The 15,632-nt window shown below is 40.4% G+C and overlaps 2 protein-coding genes across 3 annotated transcripts; both read right to left on the bottom strand.

Annotated features, from left to right (window-relative positions):
* Positions 1 to 513: 513 nt before the first annotated feature.
* On the bottom strand, positions 514 to 6,241 carry fam76b (family with sequence similarity 76 member B). The gene is made up of 10 exons (XM_020635628.3): positions 5,716 to 6,241; positions 4,795 to 4,859; positions 4,640 to 4,694; positions 4,165 to 4,320; positions 3,893 to 4,074; positions 3,681 to 3,731; positions 3,493 to 3,570; positions 3,275 to 3,410; positions 3,090 to 3,191; positions 514 to 1,636 (listed from the first exon to the last, which is right to left on the bottom strand). Exons 1-10 carry the CDS (start codon positions 5,800 to 5,802, stop codon positions 1,547 to 1,549), a joined length of 1,002 nt encoding a protein of 333 aa, XP_020491284.1. The 5' UTR covers positions 5,803 to 6,241; the 3' UTR covers positions 514 to 1,546.
* Positions 6,242 to 8,708: 2,467 nt separating this feature from the next.
* On the bottom strand, positions 8,709 to 15,038 carry mtmr2 (myotubularin related protein 2). 2 transcript variants are annotated; one of them, XM_020635639.3, is made up of 16 exons: positions 14,806 to 15,038; positions 13,992 to 14,109; positions 13,803 to 13,826; positions 13,621 to 13,687; positions 13,355 to 13,449; positions 13,165 to 13,269; positions 12,819 to 12,923; positions 12,649 to 12,732; positions 12,415 to 12,564; positions 12,140 to 12,328; positions 11,825 to 12,010; positions 11,511 to 11,717; positions 11,314 to 11,406; positions 10,435 to 10,548; positions 10,143 to 10,319; positions 8,709 to 10,004 (listed from the first exon to the last, which is right to left on the bottom strand). In XM_020635639.3, the coding sequence occupies exons 1-16, from the start codon at positions 14,883 to 14,885 to the stop codon at positions 9,840 to 9,842; spliced, it is 1,959 nt and encodes a 652-aa protein (XP_020491295.1). In that variant the 5' UTR covers positions 14,886 to 15,038; the 3' UTR covers positions 8,709 to 9,839. The 2 variants fall into 2 exon arrangements, with proteins under 2 accessions (XP_020491295.1, XP_020491297.1); XM_020635641.3 differs by having other exon boundaries at positions 14,007 to 14,109; positions 14,806 to 15,037.
* Between the last annotated feature and the right edge of the window lie 594 nt (positions 15,039 to 15,632).

Here is a 15,632-nt window from a genome sequence, read left to right as displayed (position 1 = left end):
GCTAGTTTATATTCAATATCTTATGAATGATCACTAGACTTTAATTCTCCAGTTGAAGGACGGACAGTTTAGTCGCATCTGTTAGGACAAATCACACCAATTTGCCGAAAAATATGTTCCCATTTACTCTTCAATGATAACAATTGTTTTACATTGTTTCTAGGCACAACTCACCGGATATTACATATTACAAATATGACAAGTAGCAATAGAACTGAAGATCAACAAAGGGAGTTCATATCAGTGTGAGGGGTTGGATTGCCATTGCACCCTTGTTTACTGAGCTCGTTTTCTCCAGGGTTTGAGAATCTTATATTTCAGCTTTGTCACCTCATAACTACGGCTAAAAAAAAAAATTACAGAATGAATTACTCCTAGTTCTTTACTAATCAAAATTGGCAATGGTTTACAACCTGTCAAGATTTACGCTATGGTATTATAACTTTGGAGGTCCAAAAAGATCTTAATCTGAGAAGTTTGTCATTTGAAACAAGAAGAAAAAACACCAAACAATAACAGTTTAGCCAGTTTTAATAGTTTTAAAACAGTTGGTTTGGAAAAAAGTACAAAAGTGATCCTGGACGCCACAGTATGAAACCAGCCCAATTATGCAAGGTGAAAGGTGTGTTCCTTTAAAAAGCATCTTCTACAGACATGTTAATTTCAACTGGCCTTACTATACACATACTGTACTCACTAAAACAGATACAAGCAACAGTTTAAATACAACGGCTGACCCCAGAAATACATTTACAAGTGATTCTTAGAAAACTAATATAAAGGGAGGGATAAAATAAGTCCGACCACAATGCCAACCCGTGTCTGGCAGTAAAATCATGCAGTATTACAAACGTTCCACTTAAGAGAAACAGCAAATCACTACAGCTGTCACAGTGAGAGAGAGGGCAGCCAAGAGGCGTCACTCTATCAGACAGCCTGTCAAAGTGTTCATTGGTTGATTTATGAGTTGTTACTGAGAGAGTTAGGAGTTCTCTCCTGTTGAGCAGCAGCTCAGTGGTCACCCTTCCCACATTTGCATACATTGTTAAGTTGCACAGGGTCTCCATTTAGGAGAACGTATCCCCCACAATCAATTTAGAAAAATAGAACTAATCCCTATTGAAGAAAACCCCCAAATGTGGGATATTCTCTTAGTATGTTGTGAGGAAATAAAAAAAGCTAAGAAATATAATTGAATAAATAAATTGCATGACATTCTTAAAAATTAAGTGGATACACAGAACAGAATAATATCCACATATGCACACCATGCTTTTTGTTTTGGCCCGGCAGTGTTAAAAACGAGGGCTCCATCCTCCATCCACAGGATAACAGCCTGTGGGAAAAAAATCGCTGTAAAAAATTTAAAATAAGTTGACATTTAGAGAAAGGTTTCTTTAGTTCAACATTTGTTTACCATGTACAACATGGTGTCTGGCTAGAATTTAGAAATAACTGATGTCAATGGCAATGAGTAAACACAGGAGGGAGACTTTCAGTGTTACATGAAGCCGCTCTGTGTTGGTACCAGCTGGCCGGCCTATTGTTAGGGCAGCAGCAGAGAACTTCCTGTCCGGTCAAACTTCTTTCCCTTAGAGAGGGCCGCAACTTGTTTCATCAACTCCCTGTTCTTGGACTGTGGACAGAAAATAGAAACTTTGTAAGTATTTAGAAAAACTTTTAAGATAAGATACTACTTTATTGATATTGGGTGGATTTACTCATTGTTCATCAGAGGCTACTAACAGAAATGTTTTGGCTCAACATGGACAACTTTCAATGTTTTTAAAACCCCTTTATAGCACAAACACAGTCAACCAAAAAGTCACACATACAACATAACAATAAAATGACCTAACGGTGACAATAATCGTATCCATAACAACAAGTTTTAAGCGACTCATCCATGTTTCATAATGGCTCTTATACGTTTCATTCTGGTTTTAAAACGTAATTGCACTGAAACACACTTTTAAGAATGTTTAATGATCTGATCTTAATCGTCAACTTGGGAGACTCTGCTTTTCTGGTACTTTAAGACTTAACAGCTGCCTCTGACACTGTCGAGCACTTGATCCTCTTGTCACTTATACAAAATTGTGTGGGGATCAAAGGTGCTGAACTCAAGTGTTTTTCAGTCCTACTTGACAGATAGGAGCTTCTCTGTCCACCTGGGGGACTATTCCTTTGAGAAAGATGCATTTACATGTGGTGTCCCACAAGGTTCTGTTTAGGGCCCCCTCCTATTTTTTTATATTTGCTGCCCCTGGGGTCAATTTAAAAAAAATATGTCACGGGACATCCCATTGTTGCAGACAAAGTGAATATCTATGTGCCCTTGAAAGTGAGAAGTAAGGGCTCACTATAGCCCTTACTCGATTGTCTGCAAGACATAATGACTTAAATTGTTTTGAATCTAAAACCCTTTTCACACATATGGAAATCTCCTGAAAAACCCTGGAGATTTGGTTACCCAGAGGTGCTTTAGGCTATGTGTGAACGCAAACAGCCGCATTTTTCACACAGACTTTACCCAGAGTTTCTCCGGCCAGACCCCTAGTATTTTATCCGCAGAATATCCGAGTGAGCTGATGTCTGAACGCGGCCGAATATACTCCGGAGATTTTCAGAATGACGTTTATATACAGTGACCAGTGTCTGCACACGACCGCTACGATCTCCGTGCACGTTATTAAACGGCTGCATTATGTTTTCTGTTCGTCAGTATGTTGTTCTCCGCTCTTTTGTGGATGTTGTCATTCCACTGGATTACACATAGCATTGATATAAAGGCAAATATTCTCATTATAACGTCGTGTAGCGGACTCTGTTGCTTCGGCCGCTACTTCCTCGTTGTTTATTTACGTCACGTCTTACGTCGGGAAATCCCCCGCAGCCCCTCCCCTCTGACAGGGAAAGTCCCCCGCTGTGAGGAGCATATGTGAACGGCTAGTTCGGGAGAATCTCCGGAGAAGTCCTCCTATAAATATCTAGATATTATCCGGAGTGCATATGTGAAAGCGACTTAAGCTGAAGACATTCTTCTCTTTGGCTTTCCCTTCATGATGAGAATGTTTTCGAAGTCCTACCTGCTGATGCTCCATTGACTCTTTGTGTGATTTCTCCATTTGGTTCATCTTGACTCTCATATTGGACTCCTGGTACTGAAAGTCAGCTTTAATCTCTGTGAGCTAGAGGGAGATAGTAACAGGTACATCAAGCATGTACAGGTACAATCAACAGTAATGCAACTTCGTGGAGACCAATGAACTACCTTTCGGTCCTTCTCCAGGATGGTCTGATCCCTTTGCTGCAGAAGTCTCTTCAGAGACATCACTTCCTCTTTCAGCTGGCTGATGAGAATGAAGTTGTCTGTTCCTCCAGAGTCCATCGACTGGGTGATGGAACTACTGATGGGAGAGAAGAAAGAACATGAGGCCATATGATTTTGGTAGTCAACAGCTGAGAGAGAAAAAATGACACCTTTCATACCTGTCCCCGTTGGATGGCTTCATCTCCAGTTTTGGTTTCTTCTTTGGAGTCTCCTTCTGGATTGAAGACGATTTATGGCTGCAAAGAACATTGACCATTAAAATTAGCAATTTGTGCTTTAAAACCTTAAACGGTAAATTGTTTTCTGATTAATAGTATGCTGTGAAAGGAAAAAGGTAAAGTGTTACCTCTGCTTCCACAGTCCCTGCTCCTGTTCAGGACTCAAGCTTCCACTCAGCCTGCAAATGACAAGTTACAATATTAGATTATGTTAACCTCCCTTCTGCTCTTTACTCTATGTAAACAGTGATACAGCTGCATGAAAAAGACACAAATCTAACTGTTCTAACTGAGTGGAATCAGGACTGGACTGTGAGAAGTAACATAAAGGAGGACATACTTGTGATGAGAACTGCTGTGTCTGTGTTGGTGGTGGTGGTGGTGATGAGGTCTGGAGTGATGGTCTTTTTCGTTCAGGGATGAGGAGTTGGAGGAGCCAAAGCCCTTCCTCTGCTCCTTAGTCTTCTGCAGGACGCGGCGGTAGGACAGAGTACAAAGCCAGCACAGCAGTTTCCCGTCCACCTGTGAGACAGGTAGGAGACAGTGTTTTTTTAAGACTTGCTGTGACATATTAGCTTACGAGTATGTCTGTGTGTGTGTGTGTGAATATACCTTTCTTCTTCCCTCCTCCTTGCGATCAAAGGCGCATTGCTGTTTGCATTGCTCACAGGTCTGTGGAGGTCCATATTTCTTCTCTGAGTTGGTACAACGCTGGCACTTTGTCCCAATAAAAGCGGCAATGATGTTACAGTACTGACAGGGTTTGGGCTGAATAGACAGACAAAGGACAAAGTTTAAAGTGTATCCACACATGATATTAAGCATTAAGCGGGGTGCTGGATAGCCTAGCAGTTATGTTGGACACTCAAATTTAAAGAGGCTTTAGTCCAAGAAGCAGGCAGGCCGGCTTCATCTCTGCCCCTTGGCACTTCACCGCATGTCATTCCCCACGCTCTCCTCCCTGTAAATGACTCAATCCACTGCCCTCCCTCTACAATAACGCCATGGCAAGCCCGGAAAAAAGAATAATTAAGTAAGTGCTACTTAAAAGTACTCAAGGAACAAACAGGAAAAACTTGTTACTCACTGTTCCAAACTGTTTGACGTTCTGGGCGCATTTCTTGCAGATTGTATTAGTTTTACTGTAAAGAAAAAGAAAGAAGTATTTTATTATGTAAACATAGAATTTCTTTTTTTTTTGTCATATGTATCTGATTTTTATACTGGGTGTAAATATCCTACCTTTCCTGTTGAAACTCAGACCTGCAGTATGTGCACTTCACTATTGGATGTGCAATGCGACACTCCTATGGGGTCAAAACGAAGAAACGTCAGTTCTTTTATCAACATTTGTTGGCGAAAGGTTGACATGACATTCAATGAACACGTCAAAACACAACAGCTTCACATGTTGTTGCGTTAACCGGTACAACGCGGTGTTTGTTGTGTAACACATTTTGGCTACAACATCTGTGGAAATACCAACAACCGATTATATGGGTGTATACAAGAGGACGAGAATAGAACATCTTGTATCTGCTTTTGTTTAATAAAGACATTAACCTGGTAGGGTCAGGTAGTGTCGGAAAGAATAAATGTTATTAACACACAGCTGTAGTGGGGAATTCTTCAATAACAAAAAAAATCATCCAAGTGTAATTGTATTTAAGTGTTCTTCTATTGACAATGTGCTGTAACTATCCTGTGGACAAGTTGTCCTAATAGTCAGGGGGGGGAACAAGCGCTGAAATGCCTTGTACAGATTTACTACAACAATCACTTTAAAAACTGTGACTTAAGTGCAGACTGACAGTGATTGAAGGAAAGATGTAAACAGAAGTCTTTGTCAGAGGCTCCAAAATATGTCCTTCTCACTGAATTTAAATGTCTACGAGAGCAACAAGTTAAGTAACTAGAACATAAAACTGTAATTATTTAAAGTCTAAAAAAAAAAAATGTCATGAAATAAGAGGATGAACATGTTTGGATGTGTTGAGCCATCCAGCCATGGTTACAGTTACAGTATTTGCGTGTCCAGGTCAAAGAGATAAGTTATATAAGCTGCTCGACGTTACACCATCACTCTCAGTGAGCAGTAACACTGGGGGATGTGAATGTCTTGTATATGGTCATCCTGTGTCACACACACACACACTCACGTACCTTACACAACTGCTGGCCCTGCGACAGCTCCTCGAAGGGATACCGCTGGTTACACTTTGTACAGGCGTACAGAGCCGACGTTGCCATTCTCGCTGAACTACGGTCACCGAGCTAGCAGAGGTTACCGGAGTCCAGCTGCAAACTGAACGGATTAGCGGCGCTTTATTTTCTTTTCTAGCCCGAGTGCTAATTCAGAACTAAGTACACACTCACTGTGCTGGCACCCAGCGTTAGCTAATGGTAGCTAGTGCGGCTAGGTAGGGCAACACAGAAATAGCTTAGCTGGAGGGAGCAGGCGAAGAACAATAAACTCCAAATATTTGTGATCTTTAACCGATCAGAGGTTGTCAAACCACGCAGACTAGAGGTCGATGGTTGGTTTCACCGCCCACTTAAACAACCAGTTGGTATACGTCAAGCTATTTATGTTAAGTTTCCAGTGTTCTCGCCAAGAAAGAGATATTTTCCTGTTTTCCTTCTCTCTTTTTTGTATCGACGCCGTCGTCATGTAACCGGAAGTGGCAAGACTCTCTCTCGAGAAGAAGAAGAAAGGAAACCTATCGCGACACAACATCCCGTCCGCGGGATTCACGGTTTGAAAATCAGCAGAGCCAATCACACGTCTGGATTTATTCAACACAGCTCTACGGCGTTTAATTATGAAACTATCTTGTTCAGTCTTTAACTACTGGTCTCTAAAATAACGACTTAAATCAATGTTAGTTTAATTACACATACTCTGAATACACATTTTTGTTTCTTGTTTCTTTCTTTTGTTAATCTTTTATCTGTATCATTACTGATTGATTTAATGTCTAGTAAAATATGTTAATTGATTCAGTTATTCACATAGACTCTGGTCATTCCTAACATAGGGACAGAGCCAGATTATAGCCATAAGATAATTTCCATCTGTAGTCCCCTGCCATGTTGATGGTACACACATACACAAATGCACATAGGACCTCACAAAACAAAGGTAGCACGAGAACAAGCAAAAACCAAACAACAACAAAAACTGTATATTAGTTGACAAAGACACACATAATGATACACAAATTGGCTCTATGATTGTACTCAAAATAAACCAGGATTAAAGTTACTATCAGAGTTAAAGTGCTGAAAAGAAGAGATGTAAAGTGCTGTATTGCACATCATTGTAAGGTGCTGGTGCAAATTGCACATTTGCCATAATGCCCATTTCTGTAAAGTGCTGGTGTAATTGCACAAATGTAGCATGTACAGGTATGTGTATACACATAGTATTGCACAGGGTTAACATATATAAATATGTTTTGTATACAGTACTGCACTGGAGTTGCATAGATTTATTTATGTATGCACTGTGGTGGTTAGACATGGTCACACATTTTGCTTTGAGCCACACCTTTAGATGACCCTTTGAATCTTAGAAGGCTGTTTCCTAATGTGCTACTCCAAAGGACATTTGACCAAAGGTGGATCGTGTAAGGCAGCAGTTCTCAACTTGTCTACCCTCAGAAACCACCACCAATCCTCAGAGAAATTGGCAGGCCACATTTCTGATATTTTTCAAACAATCTGATTTATTTCATGAAAAATTGTGCAGTTTGGACCTCAAAGGTACAGTTTAAAAAACCTAGAATATTGTGGAAAAGTTTTTTTTTTTTCATAATTTAACTGAAGAAGTATGGACGCAATCAGCCTGTGCCACTGCTGAGGTGTTATAGAAGCCCAGGTTGCTTTGATAGCCTTCAGCTCGTCTGTATTGATGGGTCTGGTGTCTCTCATCTTCCTCTTTGTAATAGGTCAGGCGAGTTGGCTGGCCAATTAAGCACAGTAAAACCCAGGTCAGCAAACCAGTTAATGGTAGTTTTGGCACTGTGGACAGGCACCAAGTCCTGCTGGAAAAGGAAAATAGCATCTCCTTAAAGCTTGTCAGCAAACAGAAGCATGAAGTGTCTCCTGGTAGACGGCTATGTTGACTCTGGACTTGATAAAACACAGTGAACCAACACCAGCAGATGATATAGCACCCCAAATCACTGACCATGGAAACTCCACACTGGACTTCTGACCTGAAAACTCAGAGAGCATCTATGGGCTTTTGTCAAGAGGAAGATGACCAGACCCAACAGGGCCGCAAAGCAACCTGGGCTAGGATAACACCTCAGCACTGCAAAAGGCTGACTGCATCCACTTCACGCTGCACTGATGCAGTAATTTGTGCAAAAGGAGCCCAGACCAAGTATTGAGTGGATAAATTAACTGACTTTTCAGAAGGGTTGACATTTATGTGTTATAAATCCTTGTTTTGATTGGTCTTGTGTAATATTCTAATATTTTGAGATAGGGTTTTTTTTTGATTTTCAAGAGCTGTAATCATCAAGATAAAAAGTAAATAAGGCTTTACATATTTCACTTTATATGTAATGAATCTAAAATATATGAAAGTGTCAGTTTTTCAATTAATTTACAGAAAAGAAATGAACTTTTCCATGATATTCACATTTTTTGAGCTGCTCCTGTATAACAGTACGGGGTCAGCTGAATTAATCATAACGGACCTGACACAGTCTGTGGTGGGGCCGATGTTGTAGCCTAGGACTAGAGAAAAGAAGAATATGCAAGGCCATCCCATCCATGTAAACATGATGTAAACACGGCCCGACAACAGTACAGCTGACGGGACTCGGGTTTGTCACTCATTGTAGACGGTCATGACTCCGAGAGACATTTACAGGATATACTTGATTTCTGCTGTATTCTTCCTTTAAGGTATGTGGATGAAACAGTTTAAACATAAACATGCTAATAGTTTTAGATCACGTCTTACGTTGCCCCGCAGCACAATCACAAAGTAAGTAAAACTTACACTTAATACTTATTTTTGTTCATTTATAACAAAACTCCTCCCCTTTATTATTGCCAGGCATACTCTGAAGAAGAGATGTCATACAGGCTCTGACAGTATTTGAAACAGAAATGTAAAAACACACACTGACTCCATGAAATTGATTCCCATGTTTATTGCAAGTTTGTACATGCAAAGAGGAAATGCTTACTTACTCTTTATTTACTTACTCTATAAACCTTAGCAATTAAAAAAAACTGTGCACACTGTTCTCTTCTTTCAATCAGCCACTCAGAGGAAGGCACAGATATCCAATCAGATTAGTGAAACTAGACAAAAAAAACAACCACTCAAAACAAATGATTAGTCAGACATTCTGCTGTGAATAAAAAGAACATCAGCTGACAGCTTTGAAAAAGCATCTTTTATGAAATGTCCTCTCACATGAACAAAAGAGCTATTGCATATTCTCTGTAGTTTGTTAATGTTGCATGGGAACATATTTCCTCCACTAATAGCAAGAGAAAAGAGTGTTTGTGAGCCATAAATACAAGTCTGCACTTAATGATAATAAATAAAATGAGCTAGTTAGAAAAATGAAACTTATGGAACTGAACTCGCTCAATGAGAGGAATGCCAAACATGAACCTTTATGTAGTAACACAAATATTTGGTCACAATAATCTAAAAGCATAGATATTTGTTAGTGTGCTCTATGACTAGTTCTTCATTCTTAGAGGATGCTGACATTACAGCCCTTTAGCTACATGATGAGATGTTAGACAACTCAGGAGCCACTAAGGCAGTTTTAGTGCTAGTGTGAGAAACTTCTGCAGAAAATGAAATTCTTCACATTTGCTTCAGCAGTATTGCTTTCAAATGAAAATTGAACAGTTGTAGTGTGCAGGAATAAGCAAGTGTTCCTATGAAGTGTATAAGGCATATATAATTTACCTGCGTAAAAGTAAAGCATACTTTCAAAAACACTGATTGTATAGGTGGTTTGTTATGCTAAACAGTACTCTGGTTTTGTATCCTCTGAACTGTGAAAGTAGAGTGCACTATGGCTGTATTAAAGCAGCCTGAGACACACACAGACTCTACATAACCCTGTGAAAGATGCAAATACAGCAATCTGCTAAGTCTTAGGTGGTAGTGTTTCAACATTGTGTCACCCCAAAAAAAAATGCACACAGGTCCTTTATGGCAACAGGTGTGACCTGAACTACTGTATGGCATCTCCCCACAAGTCAAATTCTGCTTCTGCGACCTGCATGAGGGTCAGTGGGTGTCAAACAAAGGTCTGCACTGGAGTGATGGAGCGTGTGGGAGAGCCCGCCCTCTCAGAGGAGGAGGAGGCCGAGCGATTGGTCACCTCTCTCTGCAACTCGTCCACTCTCTTCTGCAGCTCGGCGCGCTTTGCGAGCAGCTCTTTGTAGCGCTGATGAACCGGTTCCTGACAAATGCAAAGCCCAAGTTCAGCAACTCAAGTGAGGCACGTATAGAGAGCAAACATGTTTTTGCAACAACAACAAAAAAGAAAGAAAAGAAAACATTGACGTCAGTTTAACTTGAGAAATCATTTTTCACATACCTGAGGTCTCATGCGAGGGTTCCAGCGGATGTAATAGCCAACCCAAAGCTCCAGGTGACGTAAGCTGACTACAGGGAACAGCACATGGTTGGAATAGTTCACATACAAAGGATTGGTGAACTCCTCTAGCTGGCTGTTTATATAAGACCACAACGACACTGTCCTCTTTGGAATCTCCTGTAAATTAAAAGGTGTGGTTGTGAAGACACTGAAAAACGTATAAATAACAGACTTTGTACTCCACCCTCCTAATTATTCTAATTTTGCAACCATAATCACATGCTGCTCTTACCTCCTTCAACCTCTGTTGTTCACTGTTACATAAGAATGTCCCAAACAGGCAGCTGTACAGGTGGTCCAGGATGGTCACCAGGAAGTATTCATTAAACTCGAACGCAGCAGGAAACTTAAACAAAAGCAGCTTCATTAGTTTCATAGAAAGATGTTATTATGAAGAATTTGTAAAAAAAATATATATTTTTTTTTTGCTTCCTCTACTCTCCATTCAGATACCAAAATTTGTCACAGAAACTTCCAGGCTTCGTTTCAGAAAGGAGGTTCAACTGAGTCTTACCCTTAACTCTAAGCCCCTGTATCCACCTAGCGTCTATGACAACAGTCTGTTGACAACGTCCGGTGTATGACAGACACAGCTCCCTCACTTTTTACTGCATGTTTCATGTTAGAGATCGTTTTTTTTACCCCAGCAGACACGGAGCAAAGAGGATGTGAGTACAAGATACAATCCGTAGAAGGCTTAAATACGAGGAATGTCATACATTTTGAAAAGAGCGCCGGTGACGTCAACAGCGTCTTTCTGAAAAGTTGAAAAGATTTTCAATTTGGTGTGCTCGGAGCGGCTGCACAAAAAACGGTAGAGCGCTTGTAAAAAAAGGCGGCCGCTTTCTACTGCGAACGCTCTGAACTGAAAAAAGACGCTGGCCCTGAGGAAAAAAAAACGTTAGGTGGACACGGGGCCTAAGTTTGTTTACCCTCAGTCTCAAATTGTAGAACAGCTGATTTGAGTCCGCAAGCTCAACGTTTGTATTCTTACAAATGCTTCACTGTATAGTTATTTGTTCATTTTTTTTAATTGTTTGTATTTAATGTCACTGCTTTGTCAAGTCAAGAAGTAAAAATAAATAAAAATATTATCCCATGTATTGCTTACCTGGCGAGTCAACTGCCACACACAGTCAATGAACTGAATAAAAACAGGAGATCGGTCTGCGTCTGTGTGGTTCTTATCGCCGTGACCGATACGCTGAAAGAAATAAAGAAAGGAAAAATGAGTCATTACTTGCAAACATCCCCCACCTTATGGTCTGTGGTTTCTGAAACGTTAGAATTGTACATTACTGCGGTTACCAGTTGGAATCGGTGGCCAAAGCTGAGCCACTCTTTCTCCAGCAGCACCTCAAAGCCACGGATGGTGCGGTAGTAGCCATCCAACATGAGCATGGCCAGTGAGGTGAGCTGGGCTGTGCGGTCCCAGCCGTCGCTGCAGTGCACCACCACGGAGGTTTTCCCAGACTCCACCTTGTCTGCAATCCTTAGGGCTCCTGCAAGGATCAGCTAATAAACACACAACCTGTGTGTAAGACTCAGGGACTTCATTTATCTGCGTTTTTCCTTTCACCTTTCTTTTCTCTCCTTGTTCTGAATCAATTCATTATGTTCACCTTGATGTGCTCAAGCCAATGAGTAGACTCCAGATTAGAGAGCCAATGGGAGTCCTCGATATTTGGGTATACCACGTCTTTCAGCTTGCGGAGCGACTCTCTCATCACATGGATGTTGTGAATATCCAGAAACACCAGCTCAGCGTTTTGATAGGCGTCCTCACTTTCATATCCGCCCCCCTTCATCTGGAGAACAACAACAAGCAGACACTGATGATGCTGTACAACACTTCCCTCAAACAAACACAAACACGGGTAAATACCAAATTCATTTCTCCTATGATACGATATTGAGATCTTAAAGATTTAATAAACCTTGTTAGCAGCCGCGTTGACACTGGGCCGGGCATCAAAAATGAAGAGTTTGTGGGATTGAGCATTAGCATCCATGATGGCCTGGAGGTATTTCTCATCCTCTTTGCTGCGCTTCCCGTTCACCCCAACCATTGGCTGACTGCAGCGTGTCACTGTCGCCTGGCTCTCGGGATGAATCCATGACAACACCTGCACACAGAGGGCGACAACTTATCCCCAAGACGGTCAAACAAACGAGCAGAAAAGTGGATTCATGTTGAAAATCGTTCACTCACAGGAATCCTCCCCTTTGCTCTGAAGGCAGCCACTCTCCTCAGCTCCTCGTCTGGAATGTTGACTGGCACCGCCAGGGTTGATGGGTAGGTGTCACAAACCTCGTAGTGATCGTTTATTTTGGTTATCCTCCAACTTTCATTGGGTATACCCTTAAAACACACAAAGCGGCCAAGCTGAGGCATTTTTCTTAAAAAAAAAAACATCAGCAGTGTGACGTTGGGAATTTAAAATACCTGTCTTTTGTATTCAGACACAGCGTCGTACACCTTCCATCCGTTTTCAGGAAAGACTTGCCCATATTCAAAGGCAAAGATTTGCTGTGGAGAAGCAGGAAAGAAATCCGTCAGTCGACAGAGGGGGCAGAGAGACAGGGACGTGGACAGTGTTTCTGAAAATCACTCACCAGCCCGTTGGAAACAGGAAACGCAAATTTCATCAGCACTTCGAAAATGGACTTCCTCAGTGTGTCATCCATTTGTTTGTGTGCAAATCGCAGATTTCGCACATCCTGCACAAAGCAAGCAGAGCTGAAGGTCATGGGCAAATCAGAGATAAGCAGTTTAGGATTTCAGAGCAGCAAGGCCAAAGCATGCCAGAAACACACAGCATCAAAATGGGTTTGCTTTTTCTCCTGTTCTGTGTTTCTACAGCAGGGCTCAAAGAAGCTTGTGCACACTGAAACTGTAAACATCCCAAAGGCCACATAAAACAAGCGCAGTTATTACAGACCATTTCCACATCTTACTTACCTTGCAAACCAGCCCATAGGACAAGTCACCGCGGCTTGAAGCACTTCCAATTTTTTCCACACGACTCACCACACCCAGGGGAATGTCGAGCACAAATGTTGGCTCCTAGAAACCAAACATAAACACATTAAAAAAATAAAAAAAAAACCTTCCTTTTGAGTGTTTCATGAAAAACTAAAATAAAGCATACCCTGTCCATGCATCTGAAGAAAAGTCTGTAGTTGGTTACTGTCACAGTTCCCCTCAGTGCGCCAATGAAAGGACAGAAGTAGGTGACATCTTGGGCTACAAAGGAAAAGAAGAAGAAAAGGAAGAAGGAAACCCTGATTTAGCCAAGTAAAAATAGAAAAATAGAATAAAATAAAACTATTGTAAGGTGGAAAGGACAATTTCTAATATCTAATAAAATCCATAACGTTTTTATTGGCGCTGACAGAATCACAGACAGTTAGTTACCCATGTCTTGCACGGTTTCATTTGGAAGTAACTGTGGTTCCTCTTTGTCCGACTCTCTCAGCACCTTCTGTAAAAATAAGACACACAAGAGTGAACATTAGACATACAAATGAATCTGACTGTGGAGCAGTTTTTATTCTAAGACAAATGTTTTGCAATACTTAATCGATGACATGGCCTACCTTTGCAGCAGCTTTGGGCTTAACCTTGAAGGGTTCAGAAAAGAGGAGTGTCATGCTTTGGTTGTTACAATTAATAATGAATGAAGCAACACAGTTTGAGAGAACCATACACACTTTAGCCTTTTCTGCCAAAAACAAAACAGAACAACTTTATACTGTTTTGAAAGAGTAATTATCATGTAGTATTACGTGTAGGCTACTTGCCCTCATCTCTGGGGAGAGCTCTGCAGAGGTGGCAACAGACTCCGAAGACATTGCGGAGGGTGGCTTGGCCGGGGCTGACCGGTCAGAGCGAGAGGTGGAAGTACTGTGGAGAGACAAACAAGAGAGAGGATGAAAGGAAATTTAAGTCTATGAAGAATGTCAAGACAACCGTTTCTCATCTCATTCCTGTTTAATGAAAACACATTTTTAGGAAATAATTAAACAAATGAATTATTTATTTATTATTATTTTTTTATTAGCTGAGCTAAAGTGTTAAAGTGGGCATGTTATGCAGCATAGATAGTGCCTAATCTAACATCTTTTATTTGACTGAACATTAAACACCAGCTCTTTTTCCAGCCTCTAAAATGATTTTTATCTTTCTTTTTTTTTTTTTTTTGTAAGCAAAACAAACAACTTCAACATGAAATTGTTCATATTCAAATCACAACTTATTGATCGAAACATAAAATCTCAGAAATCAATGAAGCATATAATTTTGCAAAGGGTTTTCTTTTTTTCTTTTTTTTAACTTTATCGGTTGTTAGAGTAGCCTCAGCATGTAAATATATCAAAGTACTGTGGACTGTGATCTGCTTTTCAACCTTTGGTTTTTTTGACATGGTGCTTCGTTCTTGTGATTGTGCCGACAATGACTGCTGCCATTAAATGATGCAAAACTGCACAAGTATAATACGCGTTACTTTTCACTCATAGTACATAAATATAACCCCTTGTGGTATTTTCAAAAACTTTTCGCTAGCTTGAAACGCGATGTGTTGTGTTAGGTTTAGCCGACCTGGACAATGAATCAACACTTGGCTGCCGGGAAGAGGATCGTTTCGAGCCCAGACTGTCGATGCTCCCGCTCTTCTCCATCTTCTACAAACGAAGTGTTACTTTGGAGCCAGACTGTGCGATGGAGGTCCGATTATCCACTGAAGAGAGACTTCAGACACCTCCTCGGAGAACAGCAAATCCCCACTTTCAAAAGGAAGCTGCCATCTTTCCCAGAAGCCTCCCTCCTGTCACAAGGAAGCAATTGTTTGAGACGGCGCCACCTGCTGGCCGATTCTGGGGCTCCAATGCACCAGGCCTTTACTCTGAAACAGCAGTGAAAGACTTCTGTAATGATATGAAAACAAATGTAATCGACGGTTCAATTTGCATAGAAATGTGAAAATATCGAATATATTAATATTTAATTAATAAATTAAATATAATAATTAATATTTAATTAATAAATTAAATATAATATAATTAATATTTGATTCGTTTATCTATTCACAAATTGAGGATCTTCTTGTAACAAAAATCTCTGACTCAGAACACAAAAAACATTGACCTTATGTATCATTTTAATAATATCATTATATGCCCCCCATATGGGGAATCAATAAGATTTTCTTATACACCAATTGTGGAAAATATCGATATATCCAAAATATTACTCAATATAAATTATGCAATACATTCTGGGTCCAGATAGAAAACATGAAGAAAAAGTATACTTGTTAAAAAGCTGTGAACAAGTTATCATAAACAATGACAGCCATGTTTGTCAAAGAAAACCAACAAGCCATTAAAGACACGTTTTTGTTTATTGAGATTAATAAAAAAAAACAA

The sequence above is a fragment of the Labrus bergylta genome, chromosome 14 (genome assembly GCF_963930695.1).
Source record: "Labrus bergylta chromosome 14, fLabBer1.1, whole genome shotgun sequence".
NCBI lineage: Eukaryota > Metazoa > Chordata > Actinopteri > Labriformes > Labridae > Labrus > Labrus bergylta.
This window is presented reverse-complemented; position numbering and strand designations above follow the sequence as displayed.

Coding starts and splice junctions, on each gene's coding strand:
- fam76b (XM_020635628.3), bottom strand. CDS start 5,802: ATGGCAACGTCGGCTCTGTACGCCTGTACAAAGTGTAACCAGCGGTAT. Junction 3,732..3,892: donor CACAGCAGTTCTCATCACAA/GTATGTCCTCCT, acceptor TGTCATTTGCAG/GCTGAGTGGAAGCTTGAGTC. Junction 3,192..3,274: donor TCCTGGAGAAGGACCGAAAG/GTAGTTCATTGG, acceptor ATCTCCCTCTAG/CTCACAGAGATTAAAGCTGA.
- mtmr2 (XM_020635639.3), bottom strand. CDS start 14,885: ATGGAGAAGAGCGGGAGCATCGACAGTCTGGGCTCGAAACGATCCTCT. Junction 11,718..11,824: donor ATTGGCTTGAGCACATCAAG/GTGAACATAATG, acceptor TGTGTTTATTAG/CTGATCCTTGCAGGAGCCCT. Junction 11,407..11,510: donor TTGGCCACCGATTCCAACTG/GTAACCGCAGTA, acceptor TATTTCTTTCAG/CGTATCGGTCACGGCGATAA.